Source organism: Aquila chrysaetos, chromosome 1, assembly GCF_900496995.4.
Source record: "Aquila chrysaetos chrysaetos chromosome 1, bAquChr1.4, whole genome shotgun sequence".
NCBI lineage: Eukaryota > Metazoa > Chordata > Aves > Accipitriformes > Accipitridae > Aquila > Aquila chrysaetos.
This window is the reverse complement of record NC_044004.1, coordinates 48,816,739-48,842,452: the sequence shown is the minus strand read 5'-3', so window position 1 is coordinate 48,842,452 and position 25,714 is coordinate 48,816,739. Positions and strand designations below refer to the sequence as shown.

The following is a 25,714-nucleotide window of genomic DNA, read 5'->3' as shown; positions in this document are numbered from 1 at the left end:
TGTGCAAACTTAAGATTTCTTATTTTCAGCTGTAGTTTTCTTGTCAGTGATTTCGATCTTCCTTACCTGGAGACAAGCATTTAGCTCAGTTATTGTTTGTACTGTTGAAGTCTAATTTGCAGGCAAGTGCCCCGATTAATCCATTTAGATACACATTTGGGGCTTATGTACTCATTATATTCAAAACAAAAACCCTAAAGAAAGGTTAAGAAAAGCCTGGTGATAACATGCACCTGAAGGAAGTTAACATGTTACTAACTTAAAGGTTCACAACTAAACATGACAAAGCCAACACTACACAGTTTCAATACAAGCAGCAATAGGAAAACAGTAACACCTAAGGCTTGATCGTGCAAATCCCTCAAGTCAAGAATCTTTAAAAAGGTTTTCAAGAGAACATTTTGAAAAAAAAACAAGTCCACATCTAGAAACTCCATAGTTCCCATCTAAAAAGCAAACCCCGTAGAGTTTTTTGTGCTGCTTTACAACAATTGGTAGAATACATACTAATTAAAGAGAAAATTCTCTTGGTTAGATTTGGTCGTTTTGCTGGAAAACCCCTCAAGTAATTTCCAACATTAAAATTTGTGAATGCTTAGGCTGGTATTTTTCAAGTTTCTGACACATCCTAGATGAAATTACAATACTGAATGCCTCCTTATGAACTTTTTTTAAGATAAGGAAGCATAGGGAAAACGCATGTGAAAAAGTGTTCACAGGAACAATTACATTTTGCTAGCCCTGCAGTCAGAGCTTACTTACAGAACCTTACTCAATATCAAAATGAGAAACGCAGATTCCCCCCTGTGCATCAAAATTCTTGGAAGGATATCTTTAGACAGGGATGGCCATTCATTTTTCATCCAAATTTTTTCCCAGTTTTCAGCCAACTTCTGTCCTACTAAGCACAGAACTAAATTTGTAAGGCTTCAAGATGTAGAAGCCAGAAAACTGATTCTTAGCTGCTGCCATTAAAGAAGCATCAGATGGAGCCTCCCAAAGTGACAAGCTCTACCTAAATGACCACCAGTGAAATCTGTAGTTCCTTGCCTGCCAAGTTTTCGAACTACAGACAAAAACAAAGTCAAAAAGCTTCTCTCTCTTCATGCAGCCTTCAAGCTCATTTCATCTGAAGGCTTGTTTGCTTTCAAAGGCACATAGTGATTCACCAACTGCATATTCTGCTTATGGAACAGCTTCCATAGAAAGTCATAGTTATGCTAGTTTCAAGTCCTGCTATTCTAGTGTTAAATTTTATACAACAAAATTGCAGGTTGACCTTTTTCAGCTGATTGGGTTTACTGGCATTCATTAATTTCCAAATCCTCACCATCTTCTTAGGAGTACTAATGAAAATTTAGAAGCCTTAGCTAAAAAAGAATGATGCATCTTGTGCACAGAAAAATGCACCTTGTATGGATACTTACATACATGATGTGCCAGACTGACAGTTTTTCCAACTCACTTGACAAAAAACAAACAAAAAAACCCCACCCCCCACTGAGTGAAATCTTGACTTCCAAAATCAATGATAAAACTCCCATTGATTTAATTGTGACCAAATTTTCAGTTATGTGCCATGGACAGAAATATCCCTTTAATTTTCTCCCAGTAAGACATACCAAAATTGGTTTAAGCTTTTTTCCACCCACACAGCTCCCATCCAGAACCTTTCCTAGACCTCATATTTAACTCAAGAGGTTTCAATGTTTTATTTAAATGCGTTAGAGAAAATTCATGAACAATTCCATATTTGTTTTGCTAATCCCTTCACGCATATAGGAAGCTCTTCATAAAATATCAATCAGTACTTTCTCTCTCTCCAATACAGCAGATCTGCAAAAATAGTTGTTACTGTACTATGGGAAACTGTGAATTTTAATACTAAATTACTTTAACTTTCAATGTATTTAGTTACTTTTTTGTTCTTACTACAAAACCAAAAATGGAAAAAAAGACATGAAATCATATTGTATTGAAGGTTTTATTGATGGCTAAATTGCTGTCACTCAAATCAGGCATAGCACTTTAATTCTTATCTAACAGGACTAAAAAGAAACTGGCTATTAAAAGATTTACTTCTGTAAGCCTTTAAGTTACCAAAGACAAACTGTTCTGCACAACTTTCACGCTGCCAGCAAATGACAGCATTCTAGCTGCATAGCTTACACAGGATGCTTTAGTATACAGCAAAGAGTGATCTTAAAATTCATCACTTTTACCAGTTACACCTTTTTGAATTATGTTACAAACAAAAACCATTTTCTTACTTCTCTGCAATTATGTACAGTATAAAACAAAACAAGGTTTGTGATAGAAATGTGTGTGATTTGATCACATACAGAAGACAACATCAAGTTTTATGAAATAAATGACAATAATTATTTTCTGAGATTAGACTCCCATTCAAGATTACTTTAACTGACACTGCAGTGTGACACTTTCCAGAAGCATGGAAAATACATTCAATGGACCAGATCCTCCTCTTTTGCTTCACCTTATGACTTACGTGGACAAATCTAATGTCACTGTATATCCTACACAATCAGATATATGTGTATCACTATCTAGGCTTATTTTGCACTAGAGGAGCACTTAACTGAAATCTGATAACCTTGATGTGTCATAAATAATACTTACAGAAGTATATGTGATGAGATTCACATTACTGTCAAGTGAAAGAAAAAACTGCTGGGAAGAAAATGAACACGCAAATCAAATGTTAAAGAACATAATAAAAAAAAAAAAAATCACACTTAGAACTAGGACAGTGTATTATAGAGCCAAAAAGGAGAAGTACTATTCCAAACACTGGTGCACAGCCTTTAATTTGCAAATAAAATCTTTACCCAGGGCACAAAGAATGCTCTGGCAACCACTGCCCCATGCTAGCAGATGTCTGCAGAAGTCCAGGGAAGAAACACAGGTTCTGCAGGAGACTTTCTGATCTCTCTTCAAAGTGATAAACAGTGGAATAAATGCAGTTTTTAAAGGAAAGTGCCAGTACAGAGAAGATGTGCTAGAACTGTGAGCCAAACCCTCTAATTTCCCCTTCCTGATTCCAAATTACCAAAAGACATAGACACTTAAAAAAAATTAGAACACACAAACAAAAAAAAAAAAAAAAAAAAAAAAAGAGAAGTCATAACAATCTCACCCTCTTTCAAGTAAGTTATTCCTCTCTACTCTGGTTTCCTACAGAGGATTTGACTGTGAACAAGAAAATTCTGTGTAACACCAATAATTCACTGATTTCTGGAATGAAGCATTAGCAGCAGTATAAAATACACATAAGCCACAACTTGTATTTTTCCCCCATTATGTTAGTTAACAGCTGTAATAAAGATCTAGAAAAATTCAAATTATCATCCAAATAAAAGATGTTTAATCCAACTTGGAAATACCAAATACTCCCCTCTCTTTTTGTGAAGATGCTTCAGACAATAGCTGTCAACCCAAATTCAGTTATTTATGCAGCATGGACTTCCTTAAAATGACCTTGTCAAACATTCAAGTTACAAATACAAGACCTCCTATGCATCATAAAAGACAAGACAAAATTTCTCATAATATAAACAACACTTAGTTTTAGTAGCTTTTTGTAAGTTACATTGCAAGTAACTCCTTTCTCTAACATAAATCCCAGATTTGAAAGAAGTCAGACTGGCAGAGAATAGAAATAATTATTGTGAACTGCTTGCTATCAATGCTGTGACCACAGAACAATTCTCAGCATCTACCCAGCATGAAACTTGCCACTGCAGCTATTAACACGAGTAGCAAAGTTGCCAACTACTGAATGGCTTGATAACTTAACTCCCCCCGTGAAGAGAAAGTACTTTAGAGCAGCACAGACATCACAGATAAGCTGTAGCAAGGAGGCTTACATGCTTACTGTTTGTTATGTGGCTGTTTGTAAACACAATGAGATTTGTCCCTTCATGAGTACAAATTATCTTTCAGTAATATTTTTTTATTTAAATCCCTTCATAAGATCATAGGGAGACAGGAACATGTAAAATTAAGGCTGGAATGACTTAAGAGCTCTTCCTCTTAGAGCTCAGTTTTAAAAGTTCGCTGTACTCTAATGTCATATATGATTTGGGTAAATGGGAAAAACAAACAGGTGATTTACAAAGAAAGTCAACTGGTCTGAACCTTGTAGTGACTGAACAATATGACTTGACAGTGGTCCTTCCTATAGAAAGTCTATTCTGAAATGAAATGAGTGAAGATAAGTAGTTGCATATGAAAACTTTCCTAGGGAAAGAAACACTTTGAAGATCCATTTCATTCAATAACACAGCACTGTCAATGCTCAGTGGCTGTGTTTATAAACCAAACTACATTATTATTATATTGTCCCACTTCTTTCTTGATTACTCTATTACTCTCTAATTTAGTATATATACTGTTCCATTACAGTACATACTTAGCACATGTACAGTAAACAATACTGGTCTAAAAATCTAAAAGTGTCACTCAAGGAATTCCCAGTAGATAGCTTCTATGCATAAATTTGCAATTAATTTTTGGAGTCAAGCAAGGGTCTTTCAGAAAACCTGCCTCATCAAAATATTTTTAGACCTACACTCAATAGATTCATATAAAAAAGTAATGACCTGCACATCCACCCTTTTCATGAACTATATGTGCTCCACAAAGAGAAAGTTAACAGCTGCAACTGGTTTGCTGGGATCACACCGAAAAAAAGACAAAAGGACAGAGAAATAAAATTTATTATAAAACATGTTGAAATAGCAATGACTGAGCTGACTTCCTGCTCTGCTGTTCTAGGCAGAACAAAATGTGACTGAACGCTCTCAGGAAAGAAACAAAATCACAGCGTAAGTATGTTGCCGCATTAAAAACGCTTTCTCTTGATAATTTCTGGTTTCCAGCTGACAGGATGAGTTTCTTCAGTCTACAGAGAAAAAAAAGAAAAAACTCATAAGGCTTATTTTTAACTTGAAATTCACCTGTAATTAGGGTTTAGTTTAAAATATTACTCACATAGTATATATACTCTATTTCATATGCACCATTACAATTACCTAATCTACTATGTAACTGATTTACCCAGATTAAATTTTATATCATCCCACTGTCTGTAGTACATGACAAGACTTGTTTGGGGTTTTTTTTTTGTTTGGTGTTCTGGTTTTTTGGGATTTTTTGTTTGTTTGGGGTTTTTTTTTTTTTTTGCAGCAAGGACAAAAGTCAGGTTGCTAATGGCATTTCAGAAACAACATTGTAGTGATCAAAGCACAGGAACAGAAATACCAGAGACAGTCCTTCCAGCGATATCTAAATCAGTATTGGCAGATGCCACAGAGTATACAGTTTGCCCAATTGCAAAATGGATTAAAACATTCCTTATTCCTGTATATTTAAGAGTTGTTCCAAGTCTAATTCAATGCAAAAATTCCAAGGCTTAATAAAGGTCCTTATATTCTTTATATTGAATGCATACTCCAATAAACTATACAATAATGTATTGTCTTCTCCATTAGTAAATGGATTCAGATTTGAGAATAACAGTTTGAAAATAAGCTATTTCCTCTGAATTCTAAAAATTGTCATGGCAAATAACAAATCTAGATCACATACAGAAGTACAATAAATCTTTAAAATGTAATCTTTTTGCTAATTCCCGTGTTTTAATGAATACAACCACACACAATCCCCTACTGGCTTCAAAACACAATGTACATTATTGTATTAAGATTTCTCCAAACTGTATCACAAAGGACGTTTGCAGAAGAGTTGATGGACCTGACACTTATTTGTACTACAGCATATAATAAGAAATTAGGAGTGCAGAAACTAGCTGCTGTCCTTGTAACATTATTACATACACACTGCTTTCAAACGTTAATAAAATGGATTACACAAGTCTGTGCACATCCCTTACTGATATGTGTAACATTTGTTTGAAATCTGTTGATTTCATGAAAATACATTAAGACAACACTTGGACATACCGCAGTATCATCTTCTTTGTATACTTTTATGGTTTTATCAGCTTCAGCAGTTAGCAATCTGCTTTCTGACTGGTCAAAAACACAAGCAAATATTCCCGATTCACTGTCCAAAGAGCCTGGCTGTACAGCTGCATGTACTCTCTGGAAATTGTATCCAGTTCTCCAATCCCAAAGATGCATAGTACCATTATCAGCTAAAAGAGACAAACATATTTAGTATTTTAACCAGTTAATTTCTATCGGTTTTCTAAAAACAGTATCATGAACAACTAGTTAATACATCAGGAATACATCAGCTATAACATTAATGTAGAATAGCTCAGTACACCCTACAAGGTTTCCCATTTTCTACTGCTTTTCTTCTTAGTTAAGAAAGATCTTGTTTAAGGCGGCTGATGGAAACTTCCTCAGAATTTCATCCAGTTTTGCATCAGAGAGATGATACACTACATCACAAGGCAATTGCAGCAAGTTGCTGTGGAACCAAAGTAAGGACTGGCATTCTGAATATCAAGCTCCCTGTTCAGTACCTCCACTAAAATTGAACAAAGAGGTAACATCCTGTCAAACAGATGACAGACATTAAACAAAGCTGTAATGGGATATAGGCTCAACGTTTGCTGAGGTTCTATTTCAAATACAGATAAAACCACTGCCAGTATTACTGCTAGTGGCATCAGCTACAGGGTATTCACAGCAATCTAAACTCTGTATTCAGAAGGATGCTCTCAAAGCAATTTTTCAGTTACAAAAAGCCAACCCCTTCCCAAAGCATTATCTAGCCACAACACATCTACTAGAAGTTTCTCCACAGCTGCCAGCTAGACAAGAAATCCACATGTTTCGAGAAGGGTGCTTCTACAGTAAAATACTCTAAGGTAACCTCAACTATTTTAATTCAGCATCAACTTCTTTGAAGTTGCTGTAGATAGCATAAGGATGTAAAGGAGGGGGGAGTCAATATTCAAGTTTTATTTTTTTAAAAACTCACAAATAGTGTTACTAAAACTATAGGGTTTTTTATGTGGAGAAGGAACAAATTTTTCTAAAGCCTTAACTACTACTAACACAAAAGTATCCTACAAAGATTTCTAGAAGAGTCTTCAAAATAATACAGAACGAGTTACAAGACCAATCCAGTTATTTTGTAACGTTCTTGCTCTCACTATGAATGCACCAGTTATCAAATAGAGCTTTATCCAAATTTTAAAATCAAGGGCCACTGTTATGCATACTTGAAAACATAACCAAGGTAAGCTGACAATATAATTGGCTATCTTCCAACTCCTGCTTAGCACATTTCCATTTTATTCCACATCCTCAGCCTACATAACATACTTTATCAAACGGGACCAAGAGCACAGGGGACCAAATGGGACTAAACACATTTCAGTATTTCATAGTGCAACTTAATTGTTACTTTTTTTTGTTATGGACTGGTTACAAATAGAGAAATGTTCTTTATAATATCTGCTTCTGCAAACTCATGGAACCCATCTTAAACTGTTTTATCACATGTGATACTATGAATTGAGTCCCATCTTTCTTTACAACTACCCAAAAGATTAGACAATCAAAACCAAGAGGTAAAAACTCAGGCTCTGCAAAGTTATATGGAACAATACATTCTAGCCTCTTAATTCACTTTCCTCTGACTGCTAGAGTTCTCTCAGGACAATCTTACAATTAAGCAACTGGTCTACTCTGAGATTTGGGTTTAACCTCCTCCTTTAACTCTGGTTTCCCATGCAATCTTGGACTCTAGAGCTCAGCTCTCAAGCTATAAAATTAGGACTCCCTTTTTTCCCACACTATTCACTCATTTCCTGTTTATAACAGCATATACTTCAAAAACACACTTACGATCTCCCTCCTATGTAGACACAGTGCCTTAACAAAAAGATCTGAATTCAGCTGGGATTTCTAGAAGCTACTTTCAAAAAAACTTGTCACTAAAAAAGGCCTACATATGTACTTTGTATTGTACAAACATAGAACTCAGAAACATCATAGATTATGTAGTAACACATAGATTTTAGTAACAGATACTCCCACCAAAATATTTTTATTACAGTTCTTAACTGATATATAGAAAAATGCAACCTGCAATATGAGAGAATAACTGTTCTTACATAAAATTATTCACAATCAGATGCAGTAAGCATTCAGTACAACTCAGATACATTAGAGCATTGTTAGTGGTCTGTGAGCCCCCAGATTCTGGGGACTACTAGTTTGTGTTCATGTATCAGATGATTATTAAATTCATGAAGCTTTTAAGTGAAAAAATTAAATCGATGTGTCACAACAGACACAAAATCCTCCCAGAATATATGTAGGCACAGTGGAGCCAAGTGGCTAGTTTCTTAATTCCAGAACACTTGAGCATACAGTATTGCTGAGTAAATGTGGTTTTGATTCATAGTGCCAAATAAAATTAGGAGATTAGCTATCAATCTTTTAAGCGATACAAAGATAACATCAGAAAATGCATGCAAGAAACTTCGAGACAACAGAACCAATGCATTTGAGCTGCATAAAAACCGGGGCAGAGATCACATTTAAGGGGTACAGCAAGCTTTAGCAAGATGTTTCTATATCCTCTATCCATTCTCACTGCATCAACATGTCAGCCAACAAAGAGCCAGAAGTCTCCAAGGCAGATTCCAATTTCCTCACTGCTCCCAAGGGGACACTAACAATTCAGACTCAGATCACAGTGGATGGACTTGGGAGCCTTGCAGCAGCAGCCAACTGAAAAGAGGAAACCTCTTCCCTGCAGCACATTAGAAGTCCTTTCAAACACGTTTTTGTGCATGCAGCTCAGTAACATCCAAGAAGATATAAGCAGCCCTACTCACTATGAAATGAAGTTGTATGCTGTAGCAGGCTTACGGGCCCAGATAAAGGAGAGCTCAGCAAGCATCTTTGTTTAAGGACTTCTAGCCATGTATACATAGGGGAGCGGAAAAGGGAAATATGAACATGTATTTCTCATTTTACCTCCTGAGACCAGAACACCATCGGAATTTACAGCCAGCGTGTTGATAATAGCATTGTGACCAGACAGGTTTTGAATGAAATTTCCATCTGGGAATTTCCACTGCTTAATATTATCTGGAGAACCAGATGCAAATGTGTAACTGAAAGAAAATAAAGACAGTATATTAAAGTTCAAAACAGCTGTAGGGATAGCATACATCCTACATTGCAACTAGCATTTAACAGTAGTGTCAAAGTTACTTATATTAAAACTGCTTTTCTGACATTTTTACTTTGCATAAAATGAAGCAACTTTATGAAGCCGTGAACTACCTGTTTCCATTCTGCTCCATAAACTACCTAAACTTTATAAATCCTACACCATATAGCAAGATAATATGCAAACAAACATTAAAAATGCACATTAAGTTATTGTCAGTTGTTATTCTGGCAAATTTTCATGTTTAAGGGCATCATCAGCACAGGTATCAGGAAAAGAAACAAAGCAGAAAACCAGTATTGGCTAGTCCTCTAAAACTACACAACCAAAGATAAAGCACTGCAAAAAAGTGAACTATGAAAGATAATTTGTTTTACTAAGTTACCATAAAATAATCAATTCCCTCATCTTAACATGTGGAAGCAGTTAACAAGGTTATTTGGGCAGCACATACAAAAGCCTGTAGGAATATTTTCAGTTGCCACAACATCTAAGTGATTTGCTGTCTACTTAATAGATTCTTCAATAACAAAATAGATTATTAGGAAAAAATACTGGAATATTAAAAACTACAGAAATACTGAAACAAAAAATACCAGGCTGACAGTTGCTACTGCTTGATAAAAACACTTCAAGTTTTTTTCAGAGGTATGATTGATGAATCTGAAACCAGATTTTTTTTTTTTTGGCAGAATATAAGAAAAATAGGGTTTTTTTCTGCTATAGCTAACAGACATAGCATGAGATTTTTATAATTTTTCAGACACACAGATTGGATCTGAATTGATTCATAAAGATTCTGAACTTCTGCACTGACAGAATTTCATCTTAAGATATAGAATGTGCAGAAGTACTGCAATTCTATGTGAATTCCTTTTCTCCATTGTTTTAATGGGGATTTATCTGAACAGGCAACTGTTGATATATCAAAATATAGTATCTAAATTCAGAGTACTTCCAACAACACCTGCTTCAAAGATTAAATACTCACAAGAAGTTTCTTTTTAAGGTCAGTTAGACTGAAGTGTCTTGTGCAGTGAACCACATATTCAAAGCAATCCTTTTGTATTAATCACTGCCTCCTTTAGCATTATTCAGATGTGCCACTTTACAACATTACTTCACTTTCTGCTAATAATCATTGTTAGATATTTATTATTAGCCTTACAAGCCCAGCATCTCTGGTTTCTCAAGGACTGCATCACAGGCACATACATAAGAAATTCTGTGGGATATAAGACATTCTCACTTGGGGAGCACAATCAGTGTAGTACAGGTATTTGAGAAGTGATATGTACATTTTTACAGCATTCTAAGCTCCTTAGTTTTGCATATTATTTTGCCCTACCGTTTTAAATTATCACTCACATTGGCTGTCACCACACAATGTTGTGAACTGTGAAAGTGTAAAAGAATGAGGAAAACTTACTGTCTCGGATGTAGCACTACTGCTCTTACAGATTTCTTGTGATTTGTTAAAGTAACACGAGTTTTTCCTGCCACCAAATCCCAGAGCCGTATGGTAGTATCATGACTGCCTGCAATGAAAAGAAAATAAAAAATGATAGAATCAGTATGATGGTTTCTACTATCATTACCATTTTGACATGGCAGCCAAAACTTTTATATCTGAAAGAGACAAAAATATTGTTAATGTTTGTTACAAAAAATATGATACTAATGCCACCTCAGACAAGAAAGATGCTGGATTGTAATAGTCCTATGAAGTTTGAAATTCAAGGAGACCTAAGTAGTTACACAACAAGGCTAGATTTTGACATAACGGGAAAGAAGATAAACTTCATATTTAGCCATGGTACTGGACACTTCTTAACTGAATTGGGGAGAACGGTGAAATATCACAGAAAATGCAAGTCTCAATACATATTACAACAAAAAACGTAAACACCAGAAACAAAGTGCAGAAAAACTTTCAAACAATGCACAGCTATATTTGTTTAAACATACCATTAATAGCATGAAATAACCATTGCATGGCCCATTTTCAAGAGAAAACTAATAAGGGAAATTGAATAACAAAGATAACATTATGAACCTCACATAATTACTGAACAAATACATTCATGATTACATTTTACAATCATATTACTTGTGAAATCATGCCCACTATACCTGTAATAATTTGTGGTTCTGCAGCTTGGCATTTCACTGTCGCTACCGCATTTGTGTGCCCCGACAGTGTGTGCACGCTGGCTTTCGTCCTCACATCCCAAATCTATGAATTCACAGTAAGTCAGTCACAGAGGGCAATAACAGATGCATATTAAACGTATTTTAGGCACTGTCATTGGTTACATGAATTCCTTGCCACAGTTCTACAGATTAAACAATGGTATTTAGGTTTTTTTCATCCAACAATTAATCATACAACTGCATCAGCTGGCAAATTTCAAGGGGAGCAGGGAGCTTGCCACTGAATTTCCAGACATACAGATAAGTTAAAGTCACCATAAAAGCATACCATCTTCTAAATACAACAAAGTGATCCTATATACTATGTAGTCTACCTACTAAGTTAAGAAATAAAACATTCTCCTGAAGTGACACTGCATTTCTGCATATTCGGGCTTCAGTTTTTATCAACAATGGAAGACAAAATTAACATAAACCATCTTACTATTTTCATCTTGATTCATGGTAACTTTTGGTAAGTATTCACTTTTACAAATGGAAGATGTTGAAACACATTGACATATCAAGATGTTAAAACATAACAATGCTATACTTACTCGTGCTGTTGAATCTCTGCTACATGTTACCAGTACATCTATTGTTGGATGCAAGTCTAAACCATAGACAGCACTTAGATGACCATGGTAATGTCTGATAACCTAGATGAATAAAAAAACCGCACACACAATAACTGAATATTTGAAAGAATATTCTAAATGCTTTGATTTTTATATTTGCCACCACCAATTAATTCCAATTGAAGACACTACAGCTTACCTTATTGTATTCAAGATCCCAGCATTTCACTTGTTTGTCTTCTCCACAAGAAAATAGGTATGGACTTCTTGCACTTACTATCACCCCTCGTACAGTACTGATGTGTCCCGTCAAAGACAATTTCAATTTGCCACTAGCAAGGTCCCAAATCTGCATCAAAATAGGTATTTTGAGGTAGAGAGGTAAAAGCTACATAGCGATAGTCTGGGTAAACAGCCCAGATGTAACTGATACTGTTGCATTTTAAGTTAAAAATTACAATAACAAACATTTGCTCTCCAGCTACTACCATGTAATAAATGAAATCGCAAGGAGTAATACTCCACAAATCCTTTATGACTAGGTAATAAAAATGTTCTACAGTTCATTATTCTGCAAGCAGTAAGCAAGAAATTGCTTCCAAGGGCTGAAGACATTTTTAAATAACAAGAGAACAAAAAAACCACCCCCCACAAACTTTGTCAGTGATTTCTTGAACTTGTTACCTTTATGGTTCTGTCAGCAGAGCCAGTAACAAACCACTGATTTCCTGGTTCTACTGCAATACATCTCACCCAGCCCAGGTGACCACTGATAACCTTTAGAAAAAACAAAATTTTTTCTAAATCAGAAATAATACACATACATCTGTCAATATAATTTTCATTCTCCAACACTGGAATTTGTTAGTGTTCACCAAGAAACACACGGTCCCCCAAAAGTCAAATGCGGAGTTAGAGCTGAAGAGAGCTTCATTTCTACTGTAGTTAAATGAAGAGACTACTAGAAATGTACATGTCATACACCAGACTTGGGAACTTGCAATACAGAAATATCCTGTTCCTATAAGCAACTTTTTCAAATCCTTTGAGAGTCCATAATACTGTGGCTCAACACCTGAGACTTTGCAGAGAAAGACTGTATTTAAGCACAAGTTCCTCATGCTGCTATATATTGCTTATACAAAAATAAAGAATTATATAAAATCTTAGCTATTAAATCACACTGCCATATAATAAGCTCTTAAAGCACACCACCACCTCCTTTTCGCCAAATAAGGGGTAATATGAGTGTGCCAGAAACTTTCTGGTAACAAAATACTGGGGACAGATCTCACAAGAAAAGCTCCACCAATACATGGCTTGCTTACAGCAGCCTTTCTGTTTCTCTAATTTCTCTGAAGTCAGACAGCTAAAATCAAAACCCATATTTGGTTTCACTGGATGGCATATTTCATGTACCGTCATACAGCTCATTTCAAAAGATCTAAAACTCAACAAAAGTTCTTAGGCAGAAATAAGGCAGAAATACTTTGGAAAGCTAAAGTGGATTCTTCTCACCAGATGAGACCACAGCTGGATACATTTGAGATAGCTGTCTAGATTTCTTTGTAGTCTAGGAATAGAAACAGGCATTTCCATGGGAGAAATCTAAGAAATAATTCATCTGACCTATTTTAAGTCCCCATCTTTCACAAATGGCTTTAAACCAAGCTTAGGAAGACCAGTTAAAGTGTAGATCTTAAGTAACAGATGAATCCCACATTTGGTGTTCCAGCTATGCTCCTATTTCTGAGTTACTTGAACAAGCTTTTGTCCTGTTGAGTAAGGATTTTGATAGCAAATCTCCACTAAAACTGTTTACACAAAGTTAGTACAGTGACTTGAATTGTATTTACAGTCTCTCTCTAAAAAGAAAGTAGGCAATTTTCATTTGTTTACCTTCAATCTCTGATGGGTTTATTTTGGTGCCATTTTTTGCCAATGGCATTTGCCTTAATTTTTACAGAGAGCACATTCCAATACTCTGTATTTAGAAAACCTATATAATCCTTTGACCTCAAGTGTTTTTCAAAAAATTACTGAGATTAGCCTTAAGATTTATGACTAATACATTTTCTTCTGAAGATTTAAATGCTTATATATGGTGCTATATTTAGATGAACAGTGCTAAAACAATACAATTCTGATACTAGAGCATGAGATTTTTAAATATCAGGAAAGCCTAACATTTCTAAAATAAATATTCATCCTTTCTCAGACAAAACATGAAATTGCTTAAATTTCATAGTAAGAATCAGCCCTTTTAGAAAAAAAAAAGTACATGTTCAAACAGATATACCTGAAAAGTTAAAAAGATCTGAACCAATACATATGCTTAGAGATTTCTCCTTCAACTCAGCTACCCTGCCATACTCATCACCAAAACATTTAAAGATGCTATGAGATTTTGGGGGAATGGCCATTATTACTCCCTAAGAAAATTAAAAGGTAAATTAGATTAATTCAAAAACAAGACTAGAAGTCAAGCTTTGACTGACTAGTCAAGTTAATCTGAACTGCAGAGATAATTTGTGATTGAAGTATTCAGCTTTTTTACCCCATTTTCATAGCAAGTAAAAGAAGTCTGGTCGACTCAGACATTGACTGCCTTTAAGTGCTTTTGGAGACAATTTCATTATGTTAACACTGCTAGAGTATTTCTTTAACATTAGTTTCAAATTTTGCACCTTGTCTTTGAGTTCTTCTACCAAAGAATCTGACTAGAAAAGAAAAAAAAACTCTGTAATGAATTTATCATAATACAGCTACACATATGTAAACAAAAGGGTAAAATTAATAATATTCACAAAATAATTTACTAAATAGAATGAAAAATGTTTGTAATCTAACCTCTTTGTTATTTAAGGAGAGAGCGTGCATATACAACTTAGTTGTGATCACTTCTCATTTTATTTCATTTTTATGAATGAGAAGAAAAATTATGCTTTGAGGTCTTTATAGAACATAAAACATTCATTTACTTTTATATGCATGTTCATGTCACACATCTGTAACTTACTCTGTACAGTTTCCAAGGTGGATGCCACTGAGGTTTGGGCATGGTTGGAGCCTTCTTTGCCATTAATGCAGAATTTTTGTTTCCACCAGCTTCCACCATAGCCTGTGAGTTAAAAGGAAGGTTATTCTTATGCTTTATAACTTACCTCTGCTTAAAAATTAAAGCCTTCTCGCTCTGATGTCTCAACACTGATTAAATTTAGTCAGTCAGGAGATCTCCACACAACACACAAATGAATCCAGAAGCAATGTGGTGAACACTACGTACTTTCTACATTAGATGTGCAACAAACTCACCACAGACATCCCAGGAGGCTGCGAACGCTCAGATATTCCAGCATGCCTGTAAATATCAGCCACACCAGCAGCTGTCCGATTTGCATCCAACCTAGGTTGAATGAAAATGGTTGATGAATTGGAATCAACTTTCTTTTACTTAGTAAGTGATAAGGTATCACAGGGCTGCATCCAGTCAAGTGTTGTACACCTCCACAACCTCTCTGGGCAACCTGTTCCAGTGCCTGACCACCTCAAGGTGAGACACCCACAAACAAAGCCTCGCTTTTTTCTCTTCTATCTAAACAGAATTTCCCCTGTTCCAACTTCTGCCCATTGCCTCTCGTGACATCCAAGAAAAAAAAAAAAAACAAACAGTGTACAGAAAAATGATGCCTGGCCACACTAAAAGTAGTTTCTTTAAACATTTTATAAATTAGAACATTCAAAATACTCAAAGTAGCTCTCATCCTGACATCTGTGTTTTGCCTTGAAATTCCCATAGATAACAAAAGCGTTAAGGAAGTAACACAGCAGTACCTGGACTGAGAAGCAGGAAGTGCTACGGCTAAGGACTGTGCTGCAGATTCACTAGGCATCCTCTGGACCTTAGTATCTGCTGTCAGAGCCACACCTTGAAAGAAAAAAAAAAAAAACCACAGTAAAAACAAAGACAACTCTATTAAAAAGAAAATCCAGAAAAGTATATTATACAAACATATATATATATATATACACACACACACGTACACCTGCAAACGAGGGCTTGTCACACCCCATAATATTAAATCCCATCATTCAATGACATTATTTTTCACATGCAAGTCAAATCTACTGAAATTTTTATTTTGGCCCAAATCCTTTCCATCTTGATTCTACTACATACGTAGGTACAAAATTTCTATAGTAAAAACCAGTATGATTCTGTCATTTGAAACAAAAAAAGTCTGACTAGGAGCAGCGTCCATCTTTTTATGTAGCTTCAACTACTATGGAAATCTCTACACAGTGGTTGGCATCATGCAGTGGTGCCAGAACTACAAAAGGCTTAGTCGTGCTGAAGTGAGAATTTCAGACTACAACTTATGATTTATAACCTCATCCTAAGAACAGATAGCTTTTTTTTTTTTTTTTTTTTAATTTAAGAACTCTTCGCAAAGTGTAGTTTTGGTGCACACTGGTGAATTTATCCCATTTCTCTATTTCTTTTCCTAACCAAAGTTCTGGCAGTTGACAACAAAAACAATATTTGGGTGAGAAGCCCAAGTTAAAACAAGAAACAACAGCAAAAGAAACCTCATTTTTAACCCCAACATATCTGATTCTATAAAAAGAACACTGAACTTGAAGAAACCTCTATGAGCAATTCTTGACGCTGCAGTTACAGGGAACTATGCACATTTCTTTAATGGCTGAGGGTCTATTGAACACTCACGTTTCTTAATTTACAAATCAAGCCACAACAGATTTTCCACCATACTTGTAATAAACTTAAGCACTAACAGTAAAAGATCAACAGCTAAAACTAAACTGCCACAAGGACAGAGCAGGATTGATCAGTAACAGTGACAATTAGCAATGGCCAATGTAACAACACAGAAACATAACCTTTCCAAGCACAGACAAAACCAAATGACACTAAAATTAGACCCTAATGTCTCCTTCTCAGAGCAAGGCAGTGATACCTACACCTTTCTGCTCTGATGATGACAAGCAGGACACACTCCCTCTTGTCATTCAACCTCCTTCTAGCCAGAACCCCCCCTCCTTGTTCACAACAAAATTCTAAGAGCAGCTCTGCCACAACAGTGGAGGCACCAGGGGTCTGTGGGTCTCAGCAAGCTCTCCAAGAGAAAGGGGACCACAATATCAGAGAGGCGACTCCTAGAACATCTTTATGATGAAGTTACCATGGGAGGTGAAATCTCACAGAAATGAATGACCGTCTCACAGCAAGCTCACATCCACAGAGGCTTAGTGAAAAGCCACTGCATCTGTACCTAAATCCTCCTACCTCCTATCCCAGAGCATTTATCAGCCACAAAACTCTATGCATCAATACTATGGAAGACTTGAATGGCATTTCCCACTACTATTAGGTATGGATTCACAGCAAGAAGTCTGCTCCTGCTAGGATGGAGGATGCCTTGTTCTTACAGGACACCAAAAACTGCAGGCAAACGCTGACAGAATTTTACTTACCGGGCCCAGGTGGGTATGGATGTGTACCAGTTATCAAATACTCAAGTTCTTGTCCTAAAGAACAACAAAACATCGTATTAATAACTACATTTCGTACTGCACTGCACATGATGCACTCAAACAGGAATATAGTAAAACAGAACAGGTCATACATAGAAGAAACCAGCAACCGCTTCTAATGTACTACACTTAAACATTCCTTATTTTCATTAATTTCATTTATTCTGGTTATCTCAGTTTTCTAACACTCAATAGTAAAAAAACATTTTTTAAATGGTGAGGCTACCTGTTATCAAGAGGGACTCTCAAGAGAAAAATCTTCATACTGTCAAAGATGCCTTTTGAAGTAGGTATCATGGAAAAGGATTCAAGTACACAAATAGCATGGGTGTCTGAAATGTAAGCTAGTCAAGACAACTGATTGTCTGTAGTATCAGAAAAGAAAGAGGTTCTTTTCTTCTTAAAAGATTTTTCATTATCTCTCTATTTGGAAGTATTCTGAAAGTGAAAGACATTAAGTACCTTGGGGAAAAAAAAAAATCTCAACTAAAATAAGGTTGTATATGGCACTCTTCAGAAGAGAAGTTTTCATGTGGTATCTACCTAATACATACAGGTTTTATATATAACAAAACATAGATTGAAAAAACCTGCAGATTTAAAATAAAGAGTTATCTGGTTTAATAGTTGCACAGCTAAAGGAAGTCTGAAAAAAAATATCTATGAAACAAAATAAAAAACGCCAAAACAACAAAAAAGCATGTCCTTGACCATCATGAACTTGTAAAAAGGAGAAATACATTACTCATCTTTCTCTAACACGTAAGTATAGCACAAACCAATGTTACTGTAAAAATCACTCTTTTTACTAATGAATTACTGTAGAGATTTCACAGCACCCTATTACTCCTTTGTTAAAACAAACCTCCTCCTTGTTCTGAATCACTTGCCTCCTGTGGACCCTAGCAAGAAAAATACCAATCAAAAAAACCCCATGTATCTTGATTTCCATATTTATCTCCAATGGATTAACATCGGACTGCATTCTTCAGATTTTACATCAGCGAGACTGTTACAAAAGAAAGGACAAATATACCACTAAGAGCAAACTAACCTTGATTTCCAGAATACTGTTTGTGTCCATAAGGATCCCCGGTGTTTGGGCCTCCTTTCTCTCTCAAGTTTTCTTTAAGAGTAGGCATGTGTAACACTGAGCCATACTCTGTACGCAGCTTAACTGCCATCTTTACTTTGTGACTGTTGGAAGAGTGAAGCATAATCCTGATTAAACCCCGATTTTTGAACTGTTATTAAGTTTTGAAATATTTTAGAGAAGGTTTTATACAACTTACTTTACAATTCTAATATTTTTCTTCCGTCAAGACTACACTGTTAACTCTATAGAAACATCTGAACTTCTGACTTGGACGGAATAATCACTAATGTAGTTTAAAACTTCACTGAGTGCAGTACTTACCTTTCTTCATCTAACGGGATAGGCTTGGCATTATCAGCTACAAACATATCATGGGTTCTCTTCAAGGATCTGAACACAAGTGTGTGCACAGAATGCTTTTGGACTTCCTAAAATAAATAAAAGAACATTAAAGTACATTCGGACATAATGAAATAAAAAATTGAAAACTGAAGCATAAATTGAACCAAGTAGCAATTTCAGACTTCAGTACTGTTAGATGACGTAGCACTATTTAGTTCAGAGAAAACACCACTCCTAAGTTTTTGTTAATTGCTTTAATTCAGTGTTTACTCAAAATAACACTCCCTTTCTTGGAAACTGCCAAGACATTGAAAAGCAAGACAAAAACCATGATCCAACTTTTTGCACCAGCATCTACATGACAAAAGCATGAGTGTGCAAGGTTTTTCCCCTCATCCCTTCCAGTTCTGTTTTAATATGTAGGCAATAAAGTAACCAATTCTGAAAACACTCCTGTAAATTTTATTTCACTGCCACCATAAAAAGAACAAGGGCAATCATCAGTTTCCGTGCACAGTGCCACTCTACCTAAGCACAGCACAGTTTACTGAGAGAAAACCTGGGATCAAACCTGACAAAACTTGTTTTCCTTTTATAATTTTTGTTTGTTACTACGAGCAAAACATTCTTAAAATCCCATTCAGGAACTAACAAGCAGAATTTAAAAGCTATTAACTTACACAGGATATTTGCTTACCAACAGTACAATTCATTTTTTAATTAATATTTTCTTCCCAATGGACAAAAAAAATCATTGGAAATCTGAGCCTCCTTGCTCAGGTACAAAGCCAAAGCTCTCTGCATGACTGTATGTTCTGTATGTCACACAAACAATGGCAACAAACTGGAAGCAACATTACTAACTTTTGGGACTGGATATCATCAACTGCCCAGCCTTCAAGATTCATTACACAGGTGCCTTCCCTATTAAGCTCTCTGTAGGTTCTGTTTTCCTGCCCTGGAAGTTGTTTGTCCACTCACTGACCCAACTCTGCAGTGGCTCTTACCCTCCTAACTCGGTAGCACCTACACAAAGGTTTTTGCTCTTGCTCAATGAGTTGCTGCAAGCTCCACGTATTAAGTGAAAAAAAACCTGCAACATTTGGAATTGGGTTAGGAATTTCATACATCTGAAGAAAGAGATAAGAATTACAGCAGCTAATTACTATTCAACAACAGCAGCTGTTGAAATCACCACATGAGTAATAGGTAACACAATGCCTCCCCAACAGGGAAGAAGCATCTACAAATATTTTTTTGACAGACACTCTTCTGTAAAAAGCAGCTAATAGTGTTGCATGGGGCAGCAGTCTTTGCACCTTCTTATGTACTCCTGACAATGATACTCCCTTTTGGAGACACACAATATTCACCCCACAGTAACTACTCCACGGCCTATAAAACCAGCGACCTTCTCGCCAGCTTTACTTCCAAGCTCTCACAGAAAACCTACCGCTTTCTTGACTAGCTGACAAAGACAGTAAGTCACCAGAGGCTGGGCATCACAGCACCACTTCCCCAGACCCTAGCACCAATTCCACATCCGACCTAAATCTGGCAAAGCAAAATTGCTGCCTGCTGCTTACTCCTGCCCAGGCCCACAGGGCCCAAGGACCCGCACCACGGCCCCCGCGAGGCAGAGGCCACAGCCCTCAGACCGGCCAGAAACACCCCTCTCGCTTCCTGCGCGCAACCCGCTCTCCCCCGGAGCGGACCGGGCAGGGGCTAGGAAGCCGGAGGGACCCCCATGGCCTATCTCCACAGCGGCCCTTTCGTACCAAGGGGAAAGGGGGGGGGGGGGGGGGGCGCGGTGCGGCGCTCGGTGGTCCGCGCACGGCCTCCCCCCACCACCGCCCGGCCTCGGCTTCCTCACGGGCCCAATCCACCCCGCTGCCCCGGCACCGCTCTCTAGTCTCGCCCGGGACGCCTCAACGGCGAGGCAGGGAGGACGCGAGGGACCCTGCGGCGGAACCGACCGCCCCTCACCTCCACCATGGCGCCGGCGAACTCCCACCGCCACAGCACTCCGCCAACCGCTATGGAGGCGCTTCCGGCGCCGAGCCCCTCGCCGCACCGGAAGTGACGCGACACGAGCGCGCGAGGGGGGGCGGATTAATAAAGGGAGGGGCGGGGGGGGTGGGGCTTACCAGCACACTCGCGGCGCGCTGAGGGTCGCGGGTTCGAGCCCCGCGGGCGCTGTCGGGGAGTTCCGTCCGACGGGGGCGGCGCCCACGCGGGGCATTTACGGGTGGGCCCCCCCCCCCCCCCGCCAAAAGCGCCGTCCCCCGCGGCGAGAGGGCTGCAGTGACGGGAAGCGACCAGAAGAGCGCAATATTCCGCTTTCTGAAGGGCAGCTGGTGTTGTCCTCTGCCGGCCCCAGAGTGCTGAGGGAATAGGTGACATCTCTGCAACGGATCCCCCACGCTGACGGACTGACTACGCTCTGGTCGGCCCGATTTTGTAGAAATCCTTGGCCTTTGCAATTGTTTTGGGTCGTGCAGCTACAGCTTAAAAAAGTGCTGTTTTCTTCGTGAGTTCTGAAGGATAAAGCCTGTTCAGAGAACCACACAAAATGAGGGGGATGTGGGGAAGTAGTCCCAGGACCGAAATGCAATGTCTAAACGAAAACAGGGCGATGTGGGATGCTAGCTGTTATACCCGGTAACTGTCTTCTGGAAAAAGTATCTTTAGTTTAGGTCCACAGGACCACCTTTCGATGGAGACTGAAATTGTGCGTGAACAAGCTGGCAACCCCTGCACCGCATGGCAAGGTGTACGTTGCAAGAGGGCAGAAGTTGTACTTCTTTTCCAAACGTACCCTGATACTGCAGCTGATTTTTCACTTGCCTTTATAAGCAGAATAACCAAATGCATATGTGCAAATCGCAAATAGGCACCTACTTTCTTCACATATACTCATCTGCTCTTAAATTCAGGAAGTCTTGTCCTCCCAAGCCTAGAGCGGGGATTTGGCGAGCACATCTTTTACAGTCCCACCATCGTGTTGCTCTTCCTTAGCACCCCACCAGCCACTTGCTGCATCTGTCTGGGTGCCTGATCTGTGAACAGTTTGCAAACTGATTTGGGCTACAAATAATCCAGTGCAGCATCTGCCGGTTCAAACCTGTCTTCTTTATTAGCCACAGGATGGCATTAGCTTGGGATTATTTCTGGCACGCGAATTGCCTGCTTGACTTAATGACCATCTTTTCTCTTTTCTGGAGCTGATGGATCATTTCTGGTGACTGCACTGGTGGTTTATATTTAGTTATTTGAGATACAGGGATAGCTAGAAATGTGCTCCAAGTGGCTTCGATCCCCAGTTCCTGGTCTGGGGCCGAGGTGGGGGAGAGATGTCCATTACCCTGTGCCGTCAATGGCAGAGGAGCTCACTTTCAAGCCAAGCCGGCCAGATTTCATGTTTAACATGAGGACCTATTTCAACAGTCCCTCCTGTGATGCTGGAGATTCCTGCTGGGTTTTGGAGCCTCTGGGTAAGGTCAGCACGGCACCTCAAGGAGCAGGAGCATCGTCTGTCCTTGCTTAAATTGCAACCTAGGGTGCAAACTCCATGGGGCAGTGTATGAAAACAGGGCGAGTCTGTTGTGTCCTCCTGGGCTGGTGAGGTTACATTGAAGTTACACGAGGTTTAAAAGGAGATATTGGGGGCAAGGGATTTCAAACAGGTTTTTTTTTTTACGTTTACACACAGAGTAATGTGAGCCTGGTGACTGGTTGGTTGACTGATTGGTGGATTTGATGTGTGGAAATGGTTTAGGGGCTAATCTCTGGCAACATATAAAGTATCATGATACAGTTGTTTCCTTTCTATGGTCTGTTGAAAGAAATCAGGCTTATTTTTACTGCCTTTTTAAAGGAAAACAAATTTGAAATACAGATGCTTGTAGCAGTCCAAGAAAAAAATTTCTCCATTTATATTTTTTAAGAAAGCTTCGCTCATATGTGCTGCTTATTACTATTATTATTAGCCTTCACCCTGGCCCTGTAGTTGTTCTCATTTTTTTTACAAGTAAACATTCCCCTCAGAAATCTATAATTTCAGCTTATTTCCTGGTGTCCTTGTAATGCGTTAGAAAATCAGAGGACAAATTGATCTAATAATTTCATTTTTTTTAGAAGATTTAGTCTAAGGTGAAATTTAGTCCCAGAACTTAAAAAAGTCATGACAGTAATATTAATTAGGATATTCACTTTACTCTTTTTGTTGTTGTTGTTATATGCAACTGCTTGATGTATTCTTGCATGCCAGCTACAGCTGCAATTCTGCAAATAGCAAACTATGCAATTTTTTATAAATTGCTACTTAGAAGAAGGTGACTAGTAAGTTGCACGTGCTTTCAGTGCAGTTTTAAGGCCAAAGTGAACAGCCCCACTCATTAATGTTTAAGAACTTGCTTGCCTGCAGAACATGAAGATAACATTAATTCTCATTTATGAGAAACCTTTGAAGTAATATAAGTTACCAGTACAAGCAAGAAATGAGGATGTTCGTCTCACCAGAGATAACATTTAAGTTTACAGCATTCTTTTCATAGTATGACACTATTACACCAGTAGTTGTTTAAAAGGACATTTCTAAATCGACTGTTTTTTTAAAATTTAATTTAGTAAACACTGTAGTTCATCGTGACCCAAGAGGTTCTGTTCCCTCACCCTAGGACCACCTCAGGGGGCACATTCAGCTCTGAAGAGCCGTGATCCAGGGACCGTGACTCGCCCGACAGGGGTTTGTGTAAAGAGGGTTGCACCACTGCAGATATGTCGGCACAACAAACACAAGGGGCCGCAAACAAATAGTCATTCTTAAAAACACACACATACGCCTCTGCCAGTAAGTGCCCTTTCAGTACAAAAATACTGTACAAAGGGATGTCCTGGAACACCATCAGGTCCATGTTGTATTATTACAGTTCCTAATAGCAGGTGTGTTGTGGTATTGCTACCACGTTAACTCCAGGAACAGCTTCTCATTAACCATATGAGTTGGAGGAGGAAATATGAAGGAAAAAAGATTAGGTGTCCTGTTTTGAAAAGAAAGCCTCTTGATATCATTTTTAGAAGAAATTTAAGCCATGGTTTTGGTTGTTCATAAGGCTTCATTCAATCCTTAGAAAGTGTCAGCCTAACTGTAATGGTTGCAAGCAAGAGAGAAAAATCACATCTCATAACCAGCATGCTAACGTAGATTAAGTTCTGCTGCTGAAATGTTTTCCATGCACGTGTATGTTTGCCAGTGTAGATTGCTCTGTATGTGGTTCCAGATTTGGACTGGTTTTTGCTGATAAAACTCTCCAGGCAAAACCTTTGCAGCGTAGACAAGGCCTCCACTTACCAGATGAGCGGTGGCACGATCCCCATCATGGGGCATCTGCTCATTTGACACAAAGCTGCAAACCCGCTGCGGTATGGCATACATGTGTTGTTCATGGTAAATCCCCAGGGACACACAACCACCCAACTCTCTTGGGGAAGCCAATGAAAAGTACTGGAGCTGGGAGGGTCAAAGGCTGAGTTTCAAAGGGGAAATCCCATCTGAAGGCGGATGAAGCCTGGGGGTTCCCCACGCTGGGACTCTGCAGCAAGCGTGGGGGCTCCCATGCCAACCCCCGTCATCCAGTCCCCAACACCCTCTGCTCCGACACAGCCACGCTGCTTCACAGCGGGGTGAAGAGTACTTAATGCCTGAAGAAGGGCACCATAAATTACTGCAGAACATGGTGATCGTTTCAGAATGGATTTAGGACAAATATCGTACATTTAATTAAGATTTGTTTGAACTTAGCCAGGATAATTTAAGAGTAAGTTTCTAGCTCAGGACTAGTGAGACCTTGTTTTAGTTCCACTGTACCACGAGCTACCCGTAAGCCCTGGGCAAGGGTTGAGCATCACTATGTCCCTTCCTTATACATAAGATGAAGGTGAGTGAACTTCCTTCAGAGGTAAATGGAGGGAAAATTGCATTTACGGTTGGGAGATGCCCAGAATCAGTGACAATATCTTGGCTAGCATGTTTAAGTGGAAATAACATGTTAATGATGTTTTGGCCTTAGGCAGATTTCTTTAATGCCTGTAGGGAGAAGTTTGTGCTCTTCCAAATCTGGTAGTGTGGTGATGTCCTCATGCAAGAGATCAAATTCAGTGGAATTATTGCTCCTTGAGCCATGGCTGATTTTGGTCCAAGCTGTGTAATAATTAAACCAGTCAGGTTAAACAGTTTTCATATTTCGGGAATCTCCATAGTTTACAAGAATTCTGACAACAGCACAAATACAGGAAAAAGGCCTAAACCAAGCAATTTTAGCTGTTCTCATCTTTGCTTACCATAAAATCTCCCACTCCGTCAAGTTGATCTTTGAAAAGGAACCTCAGCCCACGGTTTACATCTCTTCATGTCTTCAGACATCGATATGAATGACTTCAGAAAAGTGTGCTGGCTCTCACTCGGCACATTTTATTTAATTCACTAGATTATGATAATTTATAATGCACAAGAAAATCACAGGATATAAAGACACTGAAGTGTTAAAACTCTGCTAATAAGAGAGCTGTGATACACCATACTCCTATAAAGCATCAGAAAGCATGTTTGAGTATTCCACTATGATTACAAATAATTTCATGCATATTCTTTTAAAAGATTATTAAAAACATTTAAATACTGTTTGACAGATATGCTTTTTGTATTAAAAAAGGAAACCATCAAATTAATATGTAAAATTTAATTATTTTAGTTCATTCACAA

The 25,714-nt window shown here is 38.1% G+C and overlaps 1 protein-coding gene across 1 annotated transcript; it reads right to left on the bottom strand.

Annotated features, from left to right (window-relative positions):
• Positions 1-1,970: 1,970 nt before the first annotated feature.
• On the bottom strand, positions 1,971-21,030 carry PLRG1 (pleiotropic regulator 1). Its single transcript, XM_030017938.2, has 15 exons — positions 20,938-21,030; positions 18,931-19,037; positions 18,568-18,710; positions 17,454-17,507; positions 15,792-15,885; positions 15,273-15,363; positions 14,977-15,078; positions 12,642-12,734; positions 12,157-12,306; positions 11,937-12,038; positions 11,320-11,422; positions 10,616-10,724; positions 8,988-9,127; positions 5,985-6,178; positions 1,971-4,924 (listed from the first exon to the last, which is right to left on the bottom strand). The coding sequence occupies exons 1-15, from the start codon at positions 20,944-20,946 to the stop codon at positions 4,865-4,867; spliced, it is 1,551 nt and encodes a 516-aa protein (XP_029873798.1). The 5' UTR covers positions 20,947-21,030; the 3' UTR covers positions 1,971-4,864.
• Between the last annotated feature and the right edge of the window lie 4,684 nt (positions 21,031-25,714).